The 16,759-nt window shown below is 37.4% G+C and overlaps 1 protein-coding gene across 2 annotated transcripts in view; it reads right to left on the reverse strand.

The window, feature by feature from the left end:
• Positions 1 to 1,074: 1,074 nt before the first annotated feature.
• The window catches only part of LOC124171691 (centrosomal protein of 290 kDa-like), a 71,923-nt gene continuing 56,238 nt past the window's right edge, over positions 1,075 to 16,759 (reverse strand). For both annotated transcript variants that reach the window (XM_046550946.1, XM_046550945.1), the window contains exons 24-34: positions 16,522 to 16,692; positions 16,129 to 16,404; positions 15,836 to 16,008; positions 13,059 to 13,295; positions 12,680 to 12,803; positions 6,121 to 6,546; positions 5,579 to 5,785; positions 5,251 to 5,405; positions 1,763 to 1,832; positions 1,528 to 1,669; positions 1,075 to 1,326 (exon numbers count right to left, since the gene is read on the reverse strand). In XM_046550946.1, the coding sequence (XP_046406902.1) occupies positions 1,175 to 1,326; positions 1,528 to 1,669; positions 1,763 to 1,832; positions 5,251 to 5,405; positions 5,579 to 5,785; positions 6,121 to 6,546; positions 12,680 to 12,803; positions 13,059 to 13,295; positions 15,836 to 16,008; positions 16,129 to 16,404; positions 16,522 to 16,692 (2,133 nt within the window). In that variant the 3' untranslated portion in view covers positions 1,075 to 1,174. The remainder of the gene's footprint in view (positions 1,327 to 1,527; positions 1,670 to 1,762; positions 1,833 to 5,250; positions 5,406 to 5,578; positions 5,786 to 6,120; positions 6,547 to 12,679; positions 12,804 to 13,058; positions 13,296 to 15,835; positions 16,009 to 16,128; positions 16,405 to 16,521; positions 16,693 to 16,759) is intronic.

A 16,759-nucleotide genomic window follows, 5' to 3' on the forward strand; every position in this document is an offset into this window, starting at 1 on the left:
TTTTAGGCACAACCAATACTGGGGAGTTAGGGGGTATGGAATACCCACCAGGGGAAGCGGGAGGTGCGGGGGGGCCCTCCCCAGGAAAAATTTAAGATATGCATATGGTTTAAAATGGTAAGTTTTACGGCCTTCTGAGGGATATTTTTATAATCCTTACGTTATTCTATAAGTAATATTAGTCCAATTAAGTAAAATGGATTAAATTTAAAAAATTCTCTGAGCTCTGGGGGGGGTTTTATCCCCCAAAACCCCCTCCTCACTGCACCACTGACTCACCCAATCATACCTCTCCTCATTTGATGCAGTCCTGGCTGGTCACTCCCGATTAGGGGTTAACCCTTCCCGGAGTCCCGGAATATTTTTATATGTTTGCATACCGACTGCAGCATTTACCCAAAATGTTAATTGCCACCTGGATATCTTGCACCTGGGCACTTTTCCTCACCATAAGGATCTCTCAGGGGCTTAACTCTACCAGACCATCCCTTGTGGCACGGGGTGCCTCCTGCACAGAGGGGTCTCCTCTGAACTGGCTGGCTGCTAAAACCATGAACTCCCGCAGCCCAAGGGTTAAACCATTCTGCATGAAGAATTGCTTTTTATTATTATGTATTTATTCCAACTTCCAGAGAGGAAGTCTTTGAGGGGCATCTGCTTTCTTCAAGGCTGCTTATACATGTGAAATACATTGGCTAGTTGCATTTCAATGATATTTTTGTTTTACGTAGAGTTTGCCTCACTAAGAATTTTGTCTCTGGCAGGGCATGATGGTGAGAAATCTCCAGTCAAACACATTACCCTACACTGATTATAATTTTTCTTGTGCATCTTCTGCATTCAAGAATTTATTTATGATTCCAGGTAAGAGCAAATGACCCCATTGACTTCTCCACAGAGGGTGTGTTTACTGAACCAAAGCTAAATAATGGCAATACCATTTTTCAGAAACCTCTGTATGAGATTTAAATCCAAATATTCAGATCTCTCATTCATACTGATTTGAGGGTCCAAAGTGGAAGACTTAGTCACATGTAAAAATAAAGCCAAACAATGAGTTGTTAAAATATGTAAATATTCATTTCATAAGTACATTGATTATGGCCACAAAAATTTATTTATAAAAGAATTGATAATATTCACAAATTTGTTTCATAAATATGCACCCAAGTCCTCAATTTTCCTTCTGAACAGTATTCTTTTTGGTTTTTTCATGAATCCTTTTCAGCAACCCCTTCACTGCTTGAAGAAGTTGTGCTTTGCGAGCTAGTTCCAATCTTAATGCATTGACTTCATTATGCATCAAGCTGAATGTTTCTTCTTTCTCTGTAGATGAAATATAGGACACATTTTAACTATTTGGGTATCTTATAGTACAAGAGGCAAATAAGGATAAGAAAATCAAGAAAAAACATCAGATTATTTTATACTATGTACAAAAAAGAAGGTATTCAAATGATGATTGACAGTACATATTTCCTTTGAGCGCATAAGATAGCATTTACAAGATAAATTTACACATCATACCAATGAAAACATCAACTCTTTCCTGCAAAGATTTATTTTCTTCTTTCAATGTTTTGACTTCTTCTTCCAATATATTTATCTTATTTGATACATCATCATTTTTTAATTCCAGATCTTCTTGCTTCTCTTCCAATATAACTTCCTGTGGAAAAGAGGGAAATCATGTTAAATATGAGGACCTACTTAAACATTCCCATGCAATCAAAAAACAATACGGTAGCAGAAAATCAGGTACCTCAAAGCTCTGACTCATCCTTTTTAAGCGCCTGTGGCCCTCATCCCTTGTGTTATCCTTCTTTACTTCCCTAAAATCAATGAAAAGTTTGACAGTTGAATAAGTAGCAATGTCAGAGCTGAATAACATGTTTCAATCAGAGGTTCATGGTTGCTCAATACATAGGCATTAGATGATCTTGGTTTGATTCCCAGCCTCACTTCTCAAACATACAATGTAGTATGGTTTATCAGATGTCCCATTAGCTTGCCAACCATCAGGCTATTTGTCTCTCAGTTCCTCAGTACGTTCCCTCACTCCTTTACATACTCTTTCTATCTTGTCCTCATCTGTTCTCCTTTTCCTCTCTCTCTACCCTTCCTGCTTCTGTTTGCTCTGACAAACAAGAGCAGAGTTAAAGGTCACAGAATCACTTAATTTTACCGCACTAAAGATTTGGTTGCATATGTCCACAAGTGAGGTTCCCCTACAGGTAGGGATTCAATTATGCAGTAAATTTCTGACGATTCTCCTGAATCTCTTCTTGTCATTTACATGCGTCAAGTGATTGAGATTATATTGTTTCCGCAGTTTTTTTGTAATTGATTAGTATCCATTGGAAATATAATTTATTTTTAAAGTGTTAGCAAAACAGGAAGAGCACCTTATTAATAAGGATGAGTCGGTTCTTAAATTTTTATGGTTCACGGTACTGGTCTGGTTCTCGGCCCCCACCAGTTCTCAGTTCTCTACACTTGGTTCTAAGGATGAACTCTTATTATCTGAATTAATGGTAAATTTAAATGAACAACCACAAGAAGTGAATGAAAAGAATTTCACTGAAGAAGTAAATTAGTGAGAAAGCTCTGTAAAAAACTTAAGATCGTCTCCATAATTTTATTTGCCGAGTAAAAAAGTTTAAATAACACATTGAAGAAAGCATAATCAAACAATACATCACGTACATCAGGCAGCCACTCATTCTATCTCATGATTTGAAAAATCCTACATTTTGACCCTATCTGGGTCTAATCTATTATTTTTTGGCAGAAATATTGCCATGAACAGGCGTTCACTGAAAATAGTAGTGGTCGATGTTGATTTTGAAGGGCTGCTCGAAATATGCTTGGAGCACAGTTTATATACTGCATAGTACCAGGATCAATAGTGAAATTCCCACAACTTCTGACAACATTATCTATTAATTTGTTGTAACTCGTGAGTCAGCTCAAAATATATTCTGTATTCTGCGATTTATCTTAATATGTTACTTAAATTGACAACTTATTTGCATGCTTAACTGTCACAGTTGTTATGGGATCAACAATGAACTGCTCAACACGCCGGTTCAGCGATAGTGAGCTGGTGAGCAAATGCAAAATTGTAATGCAGTAAAGCATTCTGCAGGTTAACCCCACTTTTCGATGCCTTGCATTAGGCTGGTGAAAATTCAATTTGGCTGAAAGCAACCTCAACGTTGCATTGCCTGTATTTCATGCTGTAGACTATGCATTGCCCGGCTGGATTGAAATGGGCTCCATGCCGTCAATGGTGCGATTCGACTCGTTTGAAGACATCCATTGAGACCTATGGTAAGTTGAAAGATTGGCACCGTGCTGTGGATGGCGGAAGGCAAAAAGTCTGCTCGTTTGATAGTGGCCAGGGCTAGAGAAATGTTACAATGTAGGCGAGAGCGACAAACTGAAGCCTTTAAATGCACGTGCTAGTGAGCAACTCTCAAAAGAAAAAAACATGGATGCCATGCAATCGTAAAGTAATACACACATTTTTAAAAATCTTTTTTCACTTTTTGGCCTAGAATACACTGCAGACCAAATTCAAATCCTTGCCACCGTTCCAAGCCGGTTCCAAAGTACCAACTTTATGCGATTGGTTCTCCATACCGGTTCCACAGGCCAAGAACCAGCAGTACCGAGAAGCGGGAACCAGAACCGACCCATCTCTACTAATTATGTATATATGAGAAGTCGAGTATCCTTACAAGATCATTTGTGGTAGAGTCAGCAACTAATTTAGAGCAAAAATTCGATATGGGTGTATTAAACAGTATGTACTATCATAAAAATGTAGCCTAGATGTCAGAACATACTTCAAATCAAATAGCATAACTGGATTATTTCAAAAGAAAAATCCAGGTATGGTAGGGTATCACTTTGGCTTTCTTGCTTTGCCAGGGGGCAGAGTAAGCACTTGAAATTCAGGGAATGCAATAAAAGCTTTTTGATCATCACTAACAAGATATGCACCTACAAGCTTAGACCAAGAACAGCTTGGTGTGGAGGAATTGGACTCCAATAAGATGTAACCACTTGTAAACTACCTTGATCGCTTGATAGGACATTCGATAGTTATGCAATATGTACAATAAAAAAATTCCCACTGACATTGCTTCAGGTCACCTGTGACTTAAGGTTATTTAAGCAAGTGCAATGCAATGCATTTATAATTAAAAATACTACCTGCTGGGCCAATAACATAAGCATAACAATTAAAAAAGGGAAAGAAGGCACATTTGAGATTAAGATTCACCACTGAAAGCTCCATGAATTGATGGATGGTTTAGGATAAATAAAGTGAAAGCAATAAACCAAACTTGCGTTGAACAATAACATCAAAGGATATGAACAAAATACCTATGCACAGAGGCCTGAAACCAAGATTAAAATTTTAAGGAAAATGGTTATGAAATGGATATTCCAACATAGGCACATGATCGATCAAATATGAATTTTTAACTAACGAGTGATTAGGATTAAAATTATTAACTGAAATTGTAATTGGATATGTGTCCCAAAGAAGTAGGTTAAAGATTTTGAAATATGTACATAAAACTCCCAAATAATGATGAATTATATACATATATCCCAAGCAGCAATCAATATCCCAACAACATCCAGACAACATAGTACATATTAACATATGACATCTGTGCAACATCCATCTTAATCCGATTAACATTGTCTGGATATCTGTCAAATATCCAAAGGACCAGCCAATCAACATTGCAGCAATGTCCAACAGTGTAAATGGAGGTCCATATTACAAAGTCTCTCAGATATCTTCACAACATCTAATGAGTAGATAATGGGAGTGTTTATTATGGTTTTTGGTAATCCCCAGATATACAAACAAAACATTTGTGCTCTTCAATTCTATACAGACGATTGCTACCAATGGATACTGTTTGGAATAACAATTTGGAACAATGGATATTACAACTTGGATATCTATGTAACATTAATTTCATAACTTGTGGTGGATTTTACAAATATGATATCCATCCTGTAATAACAACATGTTTTGGATACATCAACCTTATTTAGATATCCGATGGTTATCGTCTGCTGCTTGGCATGCGCATCTCAGGTTCTTTCCCTGTTTCCCACAAGAACATCCCATTCATCCCAATTTGGTGCAGACATTTAACTAGTTAGCTGTTAAAATACAGCAATGAGTGTAATGCAAGTGCTTAGCATGTGAAAAATTACCTATCTTTATCTTGAACCTTCCTCTTTTCTGCTTCATGCTTCGCCAACTGCTTCTTTAAAGACATATTGACCTTTTCAAGATCAAAGAGTTCCCTTTTGCAAAGCAATATCTCTTTCTGGAGAGTTTCAACCTGCATTTCAGAATCTGGATTCAACTGCAATACATGAATCATACACTGAATATTTCTAGTTCAAATAGACAACCACAGAAAAAAGTTTCTGTGCCACAAAATACACAATATGTATAGCATGACTATGGAATCTATTAGATTAGATGACATGATAAAATGGGGAAAAAATCCACTATTTAATCAACTCATTCTCTTACAGAAATTTTTTCCTTTTTGAAAATATGAATCTTGTTTTCCAGGACAGTTTTTTCCCGCTGTAGACGTACTATGGCATCTCTCAGGTTAGAGTTCAGCTTTTTTGTATCTTGCACTAATTTTTTCTCAGACTTCAACTTCCCCACAAGTTTATCCACAGTTTGCTGCCATTTTTTCTTTTCCTCCCACTTGGCCAACTCAACTTTTCTCTGTAATTCAAAGAGAGTAACAGAAAATAAAGAGAATAATTATCTGTAATTCAAAGAGAGCAACACAAAATAAAGAGAGCAATTATCAGTCAAACCAAAAGATAAGAGTGAATTTTTCTTTTACTTTTCATAAATGTTCTTTGAAAAAGCTAACCATACAGGGTATACAGCTCGGGAATAATATAATACAAAGACAACATGCCTTTCATGGTTATATTTTAATACAATTTAGGAAAATAAGGTGAAAAAAGATTTTTAATTTGACATTTAAAGTGCCCATAGAAAAGAAACATTTTTCAATCACTGCATATAACATTCATGTAACAATAACATACCTTGCATTCTTTCTCTCCATTACTTTGAACAGTTTCCAACTTAAGCTGACAATTATGTAGTAATTCTTCCAGTTTTTCTACTTTCATTTTCTCAATTTTAATCTGCAATGAACTCTGATTCATTTTTCTCCCAGGACCCTGTTTTAATTTAGGCGTGATTTTATGTTTGGAATCCAAAACCAGCTCTTTCTCAGTTCTTACATCAGATGCTTCTTCTGCATTGTTGATAAGATTACTAAGTGTTTCCAGCTCGTGATCAATATTATCCACACTCCCCTTCACTAAGATGAAGGCTTCCTTATCTTTTGTTTGCTCTTTAGTCACATTGGAAGTGCCACTATCAGCATGAAATGCAATACTTAGGGCATCAGTGTTAGTAGCAACATTGACCATCATTTTATTCGATGTTGATGACTCAAGAGCGACCTGAAATTATTTTTAAAGAATTAATTTGTACCATCAGCAAAGAATGGAATTCGTTCTGCTGGAGTGTGTCAGACAAATATTGAGCCACATCAAATTTTGAGTTTAACTGATTTGAACTTCTAAAACATTATTTATCAACAAATTAAAAATTACAAAAGAAAGTTAAAAATCATCTGAGGACTTAAACAGCATAGTTTGAAATAAATAAGTAATGAAGTAATTCACATGTAATTTTGCAAGGAATATCAAATAAATAACCATACCCATACAGCACAGGGAGAAGTTTACTCATGTATACTGAGTCAAAATTTGGTGTAAGGAATTAGTCGAGAATTCGCCCATTTTTACACGTGTGCTTGCTGTGTAAATTTGGTCCAACTCCCTTGACCCTTATCTACAAAAAATATAAAGCTAAATGTGGTAATGCATATGCTGTGGTCGGCAGTAATCTGAACATGATGAAAGTTTCAAGATAGATGATTCAATTAAGTCGTTCACCTTAATGCCAGCAAAATTTTCCCAACGAAATCTGGTTAAAATCATTTTACGAATCATCTTGCAGCATATATTATATAGGTGTATATTTTATTAGGACTATATACATTTTCCTGTCGAGATATGTACAAGTCAATCATCAACTGCAACTAAAATGATGCTGTCTATCAATTTAAAATTCTTACTAATTTCGAATTATTTCCATCATAGCCTCGCACCACGCGAATTGAACACAGGGAAAACAATCACGTAATGATATAACTTGGGTTACTCGAACTGGAAACATCAACGATATCAACAATTCGGTCTTTCTCTTTATCCTGGTGTGCTTGCGCTCAGTCAAACGACTTGCAATTTTACCAAGGTTTTGTGGTGTTTTAAACTATTCAACAGTACTTTTAAGATCTACGAATCATCTCATATTCACTATCATCCTGTCCATTATGTCATTCACATTATTTTCACATCATCACCACTCATGTTTTGTACTGTACGTATTTCCTGATGAATCATTTTATACTGAGGAACCTTTTCCTGAGACAATAAATGAAATTTTTTGAACGAATATGTTGCCTATGTCTCATTACCTGTTTAGTATAATTGAAGTGCCACGGTTTGCGTGGTCACTGCCGTTTTCTGGTCATCAACTATACTATTTCAAGAAGCCCTAACCCTGGTGGAGAAAGGAATAACTGCAACGGTCCCATTATTGGGTTCCTTGTGCAGACACATGTATTATCCGGTTTTTAGCGGACATAAGACCATTTATATACCAGATTTATTCCGTTTTTACTCGGGTAATAACGCTTTTTACACGAGATAAAACATGAGTAATACACGGCCTATATGCCAGTTTGCAACTGCTTGTGCTGTACAGGTATTATTTTAAAAAATCTCCTCATTTGTATTCCATCCAGGGGTATATCAAGGGTTTTTCTTCAAGGCAAGCTGTAGTTTTGAAGATGAGCCTCTGGGCGGGGTTACAAGGGGCACTCAGCAGTATGAGGATGAGTAGGGGAAAGGAGATCTGAGGGGGAGCATGAACCCTCAGAGCCCCCTCATGACTGCAAAAATTGTCATGGCTATTGCATGCTATGTGTTGGGATGTTCTATAGCCATAAAAAGCTTCCTTTGAGCCCATGATTAGCAGGGATAACCGAGAGTACAATATTCCAGAACAACAGTGCTTCTTGGCTTTGTAGATGCACCGTGATTTTTACGAGTACATTTTATGAAAAATATGTACTTGGATCAAACTAAAAAGTACGAAAGAACTTATTTCCAAAATATCACTAACTACAAAGAAAACAAAACTTAAATAAAATATTTGGAAATAAATCAGCACACAAATGATTCTGTGATGAAAGAAGTTCTGTGACCTTTTTTGCTTGGCAGAACAGATTTACAATGTAAAAATCCCTTCTCACGATTTACTAGTAATGTTTCAAAGAAACTACTGTCACAGAAATAGTGGAACCCTTTTGGTTTGTACAGGCTCAAAACAGAAGTATTATTATCAATAATTGTGATAAAGACGACAATATTCTCAGCAAAAAGCTTGTGTTAGTAGGGGAAAAGTTATATCCTCGGCCCATAAAACAATGGTTGGTTTTAGGGCACATTTGTGAGTAAAAAAAAGTGCATCTTAAGGTCTGAAAAACAGTATGCACTAGTCACTACTTTAGTGACTGGATTAAAATTTGACTACCAAGCAATCATAGCAAAAAGCAACTTTAAATCTACATACAATGAAGGGGATTTAGAGAGGGGTCTCCGGAGAAACTGCTTGAATCATTAAATAAGAAACATCGATGAATGAAATGAAAATGGGCATAAAGCCTAGAAAACGAGGCACTGATTTTTACTTCTTAGACCTTTTCTCAGAAACTGTTAATTTCCTCATCTCTAAAAACACAGATGGCATCATAATTTTTGGTGATTTTAATATTGATCTATCAAGCAACTCCCCTCATAAGTCATCCTTTCTCAATGTGTTATCATCCTTTGGTTTAAATGTCATGAATAGTGAACCAACCCGGTTAACCTCCCACTCCGAAACCCTCATTGACCTGATAATTAGCAATCTCCCTAAGTTGTGTTTCTCCTGTACTACTTTTGATTCCCTTATGTCTGACCATCTTGCAATTAATGTCAACATAAAAATCAAAACCCACACCCCACCTCGTCTTGTACCTATGTCTCAGCGAGCTTTCTCAGACTCTGCTATGGAAAAATTCCTTCATGATCTATCTCTAGAAAATTGGGAAGAGATATACTCAAGTCTGGATTTGAACTCAAAACTTAGTGCCTATCTTAACATTTTTCATATCTATTTTAATGCAGCTTTTCCATTAATGTGAAAAAAAGCAGAATCTTCCCTCTAAAGGAAAAGATATATTCTGAGAATGTTCTTAAAAGAGCCGCTAATGTACGCAACCTTTACTCCCTGATAAAAAGCGGTAAAAATGAATTGATTCCCAGTTACAAAGTAGCCAGGAAAGACCTTAAATCTATGGTATACAATGAACGTAGGATTAAAATTGATACATACATAAAAAACTCAAACAACATTATAAAGGCTTCATGGAAAGTGATCAAAGATAACAATGAACGTAGGATTAAAATTGATACATACATAAAAAACTCAAACAACATTGTGCGAAAAATCCACAGAGAAAAAATCATTCGCCTTGACCGGGATTCGAACCCGGATCCCTCGATTTCCGGCCGAGTGCTTTAGCCAGTTAAGCTACCGAGGCATCATTCTTCCCTGTGGAAATTTGTGGACTATACCGGACATGGTGGTATGGACTGCCGAGCATATTATGCGACGAGCAGTCCAAATCGTGCGCATGGCGCCACAGCCGGAGAGTAAAGCCCGAACTTTGAACACATTGAGGTGTTCTCTCTTGACGAATTTAAGTATACCGGGACTAGCCACGGTGATAACTTTACGGGAGTCACCCGCAATGCACAAATTGTGCGAAAAATCCCGGTAAATCCCGGTATACTTAAATTCGTCAAGAGAGAACACCTCAATGTGTTCAAAGTTCGGGCTTTACTCTCCGGCTGTGGCGCCATGCGCACGATTTGGACTGCTCGTCGCATAATATGCTCGGCAGTCCATACCACCATGTCCGGTATAGTCCACAAATTTCCACAGGGAAGAATGATGCCTCGGTAGCTTAACTGGCTAAAGCACTCGGCCGGAAATCGAGGGATCCGGGTTCGAATCCCGGTCAAGGCGAATGATTTTTTCTCTGTGGATTTTTCGCACAATTTGTGCATTGCGGGTGACTCCCGTAAAGTTATCACCGTGGCTAGTCCCGGTATACTTAAATTCGTCAAGAGAGAACACCTCAATGTGTTCAAAGTTCGGGCTTTACTCTCCGGCTGTGGCGCCATGCGCACGATTTGGACTGCTCGTCGCATAATATGCTCGGCAGTCCATACCACCATGTCCGGTATAGTCCACAAATTTCCACAGGGAAGAATGATGCCTCGGTAGCTTAACTGGCTAAAGCACTCGGCCGGAAATCGAGGGATCCGGGTTCGAATCCCGGTCAAGGCGAATGATTTTTTCTCTGTGGATTTTTCGCACAATTTGTGCATTGCGGGTGACTCCCGTAAAGTTATCACCGTGGCTAGTCCCGGTATACTTAAATTCAAACAACATTATAAAGGCTTCATGGAAAGTGATCAAAGATAACACAAAATCCTCCTGTGGAACCCTGACCCCCTCCCCGATCTTCTTTAATGGCACTCCTTGCTCTGATCCATCAATCACTGCAGATAGCTTCAATAAACAATTCTGTTACTCACCCTCAACCCTGAATTCCACAATTGATTTCAAAGTAGTTAACCCCGAACAGAGTATTTTTCTCTTCCCAAGCACGCGAACTGAAATTATTCACATTATTCACTCCTTCAAAAATAGTTGGTCAGCAGGTACTGATGGTATACCCATGCCTATAATTAAGCATGTTGCCAAAGTCATTGCTGGTCCCCTTTCTGACATATTTAATACCTCCATATGCTCTGGAGTCTTCCCAGACCTTTTCAAATATGCTTCAATTACCCCAATTCATAAGAAGGGCCCTCTAAATGACTCGGCAAACTACAGACCTATATCTGTACTGTCTGCCTTCTCAAAGATATTCGAAAAACTCTTTTACCATCGTGTAATGAGTTATCTCAAAACCTTTAAAATACTGAAAAATGCCCAACACGGTTTCTGTAAATCCAAATCCACAAGTACAGCCATCTTTCAGTTATTAAACCAACTATGCACAGCTTTTCAGGAACGCAAATTAGCAGCTGGTGTTTTCTTTGATCTAAGCAAAGCCTTTGATCGAATTAATCATGAAATTCTCCTCTCTAAACTGCAGTCAGTGGGCATCTTGGGGAAAGCTCTCTCCTGGTTGTCATCATACCTAATTGACCGTCAGCAATTTGTCAAATATACCTCCAGAACAGCAAAAAGCATTACAGTAGTTAAGTCAAATCCCCTTACTGTGAAAGCAGGAGTACCACAGGGTTCTATACTAGGGCCATTGCTATTCCTAATTTTCATTAATTACTTGCCAGACAAACCCCTCCTCCAAAATGCCATTCTATATGCAGATGACACCTCAATCATTTCAAGTGAGGTAAATAGGAGCGACCTAGTTAATACCACACAAAGCAGTATCAACAGCATGTCAGAATGGTGTCATGATAACGCCCTTCAAGTCAACATTGACAAAACAGTTTTTCTTCAGTTCCATGGCAACAGGTCTCCATGTACCTCAAGTATGATCTTAAATGTTGGTCCTCACATGATTTCCCGGGCACATTCAACAAAATTATTAGGTATTATCCTCACTGACAACCTTGACTGGTCATCACATATTGATTATATAATGAATAAACTATCCACTGGCATATTTATTATAAGAAAGCTGGCTGAAGTAACTACCATTGATACTCTGAAGATGATATATTATGCCAAAATATATCCTCACCTAACTTATGGCATCATCTTTTGGGGTAATGCTAGCTGCTGCCACAAAGTTTTCTCTATGTAGAAACGTGCAGTGAAAGCCATGGCCAGAGTTTCTATGCGAGCACCTGGCTTACCTCTTTACAATGATCTGAAAATACTAACATTCCCATCACTGTACATACTCAACTGTGCCTCTTTTGTTAAGAATAACCCTGAATACTTTCCAAAAAATAGTTCTCTCCATAATCACGCTACCAGAACCACCAATGACATTCACCTCAAAGACTACCATAGCACTTTCTGCCAAAAAGGACCCCTTTTCTCCCTATCCAAAATATACAACAGGCTACCGCATGATATTAAATGTCTTCCACCTACACCATTCAAGAATGCTTTGAAGAAATATTTAATGGAAAATAACTATTATAGCCTGAAGGATTTTATGTTGGGCTCGGAGTAATCTTTGCCCATCAACCACTAAAATTGTAACTTTTTTTCTTTTATCTGTAAAAATTGTAAATGTTATATCACTTCATTTATTTGTAACTATTACTTTAATTATTTATGTACTTTATTTTGACGACTTCCAATGTCACCGGAACATGTGATCTCTAGGAACAATAAAAAATTATTATTATTATTATTATTACTTACCAATGTGGATTCTCTACCAACAGATTCCATCAACATTTCTTTTCTTGTATAAAAGCTGTCATTCTTAGGAATTTCCACCTCATAATTGCAGGAAGGATTTATGGACTTTTGTAGATTTTTATGCCTGCCAACAGACCAAATATACTCTCATCAGAAATAACATATGTAAAGTAAAAATACCATAAATAATTCTCACGTATGAATAGTAGGTTAAAATGGCTGACCTAATAAATAAATCTCAAATCCGATACATGAAAAGATAAGTGAATGAGCCAAAGATAAGATGGAGACATAGCACACAGTAACAATATGAATCCCTAATTGCATAATGCCTCACCCAATGAGACACAGATGAATGTTAAAATGCAAATCAATTTACCTGTTTAGGACATCCTCAAGTTCCAGTTGCCTTTTTTCAGACAGAGCCTTGTAACGTTGTGCCTCAGATTCCCATAAATTGAGTTGAACAGCCAGGTAATCACACTTGCGCTGTTGAAGACTTATTTCATTTTGCAATTCCATTACTTTCTCAGAAACAGGTGGTTCTGATGCATAGTTTGGCTTAGGTGAAATGGCTATGGGTTTCTCCAGGATGAATTGGTGTTGAATCTGACCTCTGGAAAATTTTAATAGGTTACAAGGTTACAGGCAGACAACAAAGTCATGATTGGTGCACTTTCCCAGAAGAGGGAAGGAAATACTATTAGAAAACCCTCAGGTAATCCATGGCATTTCTTGAGTCTTACTTGATTTATTTTCCTTTTATAGTAAAGCCTCCTGAATATTTACCCCCAGAATCTGACAATTCAGTTCCTAGAAAATCACAATAGTAGCTGCCGACTGATAATAATACGAGTTATCAGTTGTTACATAATCATTAAGGTTAAATTCAAGAGGAGTAAGATAAGACGGTCACTGGTGATTTAGGAATAGCTTAGATCAAATTTAGCACAAAACCTGTCCAATGTTTGGATCGCAAGAGGAAAAGTGTAACCTTTCATGATAAACAACTGCATGACTTGTGAGTTGAAAGTTCTGGCGCTGCACTCGCGAAAGAATGCCAATGAAGAAGCATTATCCATTAGATTCAATCATCTCTAGCTAAAATTCCACGTGACTATTTTGTTTCCAAGCAAAAATTCAAAGAGGAGATGTTCTATGCTCTAACCTATTTTTGTTCACTCATTAACCCGGTTATAACGGCAGTTTTGTGGTTAGTTAAATTTTTCACTGAAAAAAAGTGATCTAACCATCAGAAAAATCTTATCCAGAAAACCCTTGATCCTTGGTGTTCCGGATTATCAATGATCTTATGAACACAAGACTCCGGAGCGCCCAGAGTCTCTGCTTCCCGCAATGCATTAGTGTATAAGCGTGTTGCATACTCTCAAGGCTAAGGTTGCCTATCTCTCCGAAAAACCACGTTTTTTCCTGTTACGATGTATTTCTGACAGAATTTGAGTTTTTTGAGCTTTTACTGATTAAACTCAAAGCTTTCTAGTTACATCAAGCCTAGATAAATATTCAAAACTGCCCAAAAAGCACCATCTTCAAAGAATCAAGCATAGCATGAGCACACACTAACAAGACAACACAGACTGGAAAAGCAAACTGCATAGATCAAATAGCTCACCTAGCTTTGGCTTGAAAGCAACGGCATCACAAAATAGCAAAATTGGATATGTTTATCCCTTGACTTCCTCGTAAGTAGCCTCTTCCCTTGAAAGATGGAGGGACTGTGCTCCTTCCCCTCCACCTCTCCTTTACTGTCTTCTGCTTCCCACCCCTTCCTCTTGCTGAGCAGTCATCTCATACTATTATAGTTCCTCCAACTCACCATAGGTGATGTCTAAATTATTCTCAGCATTTTCTATTATGTTGCAGATTGAAAAGTTGCAATTTACTTTAAAAAGTCTTGATAAAAATGTCTTACTCGGTGTGGAAACATTTTTACCTACAAAAGGATAACTGAACGTATACCATGTGCATGCACTGTGGCATGAAACTATCATGAGGAAGTGCAAAATCCACCTCAATACTACTTAAGCATCTGCCAGTGACACACAAGTCAGTATGGGATGATAAGTGACAAAATTTAGGGGAATCAGGTGTGATGAAAGAAAGATCCTAGATTTTCTCAGCACATCAGGTGCAGAAAGGATTCTCGGGTTCTCCAGTGGGTAACTGGCAGCATACCTCCCTAAGTTTCAAATAATTGCTTGTTCTTCATCCTCAGGGGATCTTCTCAGGGGAATCAGATCTGCACAAATCCCAACAACATCAAACAAGGCTCCAGATAACGTATCAGCAATGCTTGGAGACCATCGTGTCCTCCATTATATATCACAAAAAGACAGGAAAAGCAGAAGGCGCCAGTGCCAATCAGATTACACCTGACCCATGGACGAAATGTATACATACTGGGCCACCTTGAGAGATGGCATTCAAAATATGCCTTGAAGACGAAGAACAAGTCATTCTTCAAAATATCAGGAGACATGCAGCCAATTACCCAGTGGAGAATCAGAGAATCCTTTGTGTGTGTGAGGAAAATTTGAAGTCAGGCAAAAAATTCTCCAAAGATAGAAACCTACTTTCATGTCCAAACACAAGCATGGTAAGTGATAACCCTATAGTGAAGTATCCACCAAGCCCAATGTCTTCATCTCCAACAATTTCATCAGCATCATTCTCAGTTGTTAAATGTAGTGTAAGGAAGTTTTCATGTGCGCAAACAAGTTTAAGACAATGTAATGATGCCAAAAAGGTTAAGTTCATCCAATAGAAGGTCTAAAAGTATCACCGAGCTGATTGCTGATGTTGCATCAATAGCCTGCCATACTTTACTGTGGAGAATTACGGTTTTTGAAATTTAGAATTATGGTTTTTGAAATCCAGTCACACATATGGAGCAACGTTACACAGTAGCTGGGCATAAAGTATTTTCAAATAAAGTAATTCCTGATATTTAAGAGAGAGTGCCCAAAAATTTTATAGTAGGCAATTACATATGCATTTGGATCTGAAAATATCCGACACCTGAAATCAAGGATCTGATCCGGATCTCGGTCGGAAAATATTCTGGGCCTGTCCATCCCTATTATAAATACAATAAAATATGACCATTAGTTCTGATACTGTCATACAGCAAATTACCCATTTCGATCCTTATGCTCTGAAGAAATTTCCAAGAATGCAGCTGTTTGTTTTGCTTTGGGCTCCAATAATGTATCAACCTGCGCTTCCCTATTATCACAAATTTGCTTCTTGTAACGCATCAAGACAGCATCCTTTTGATTCAAGATGACATTCAATGCATCCATTGTAATCTGGAATGAAATCAACGAACTTCAGAGATCATCAACAATTCAATTTTCTAAAATCTTTAGGATTTAAAGGCTTGATTTTTTTTTGGAAACTCTCACACATACAAAATGAAATTCACTGACCTTGTATGCAAAACTAAAATCTTTCATCGGAGCCTCCTTAAATAGATTCACAGAATATTCTTTTTCCTGTTGCCTTTCAAATGATTTCATCTTAGCTTCCCTGCTAACAGAGGCAAAAAGCTCTTTTCTTATGTCCGATATCTCCCTCTTCATCTCATTCATCTGATATTCTGCCTTTGCCAGCTGTTCAATTAGTTCTTTGATGATGTTTTTCTGGGCAATTATTTCAGCGTCATGCTTCCACTTTTCCAAAGAATCATACTTTTTTAAAGCCACCTGCCGGAAAATTGAAGAATAAAGAGGCAGAATGAAGTGTTGAACTGACTAGATAAAAGAGAATAAATTTACTTATTTTCAAGAAATATATGATAATTTTTATGCAAAATATTTTACCTGTAACTGCTGCCCTTCTTCATTTGCTTTAGCAGACTGAGAAGGTTTCACATCATCAATGTTAGACATTTCAACTTTCTCTGGAAGGACATTCAAAACTGAGTCCCCAAGTTCATCCTTCATGGTGAATTCTGGGCTAATCAGCTGCCTCAGTTCTTTCAGGAGTTTATACTAGAAATAAATTAGATTCTTTTGGAGGGATGGAAAGCTCTGGTTTGTTAAAGGAAAAATTAGTGAC

Source organism: Ischnura elegans, chromosome X (assembly GCF_921293095.1).
Source record: "Ischnura elegans chromosome X, ioIscEleg1.1, whole genome shotgun sequence".
Lineage (NCBI taxonomy): Eukaryota > Metazoa > Arthropoda > Insecta > Odonata > Coenagrionidae > Ischnura > Ischnura elegans.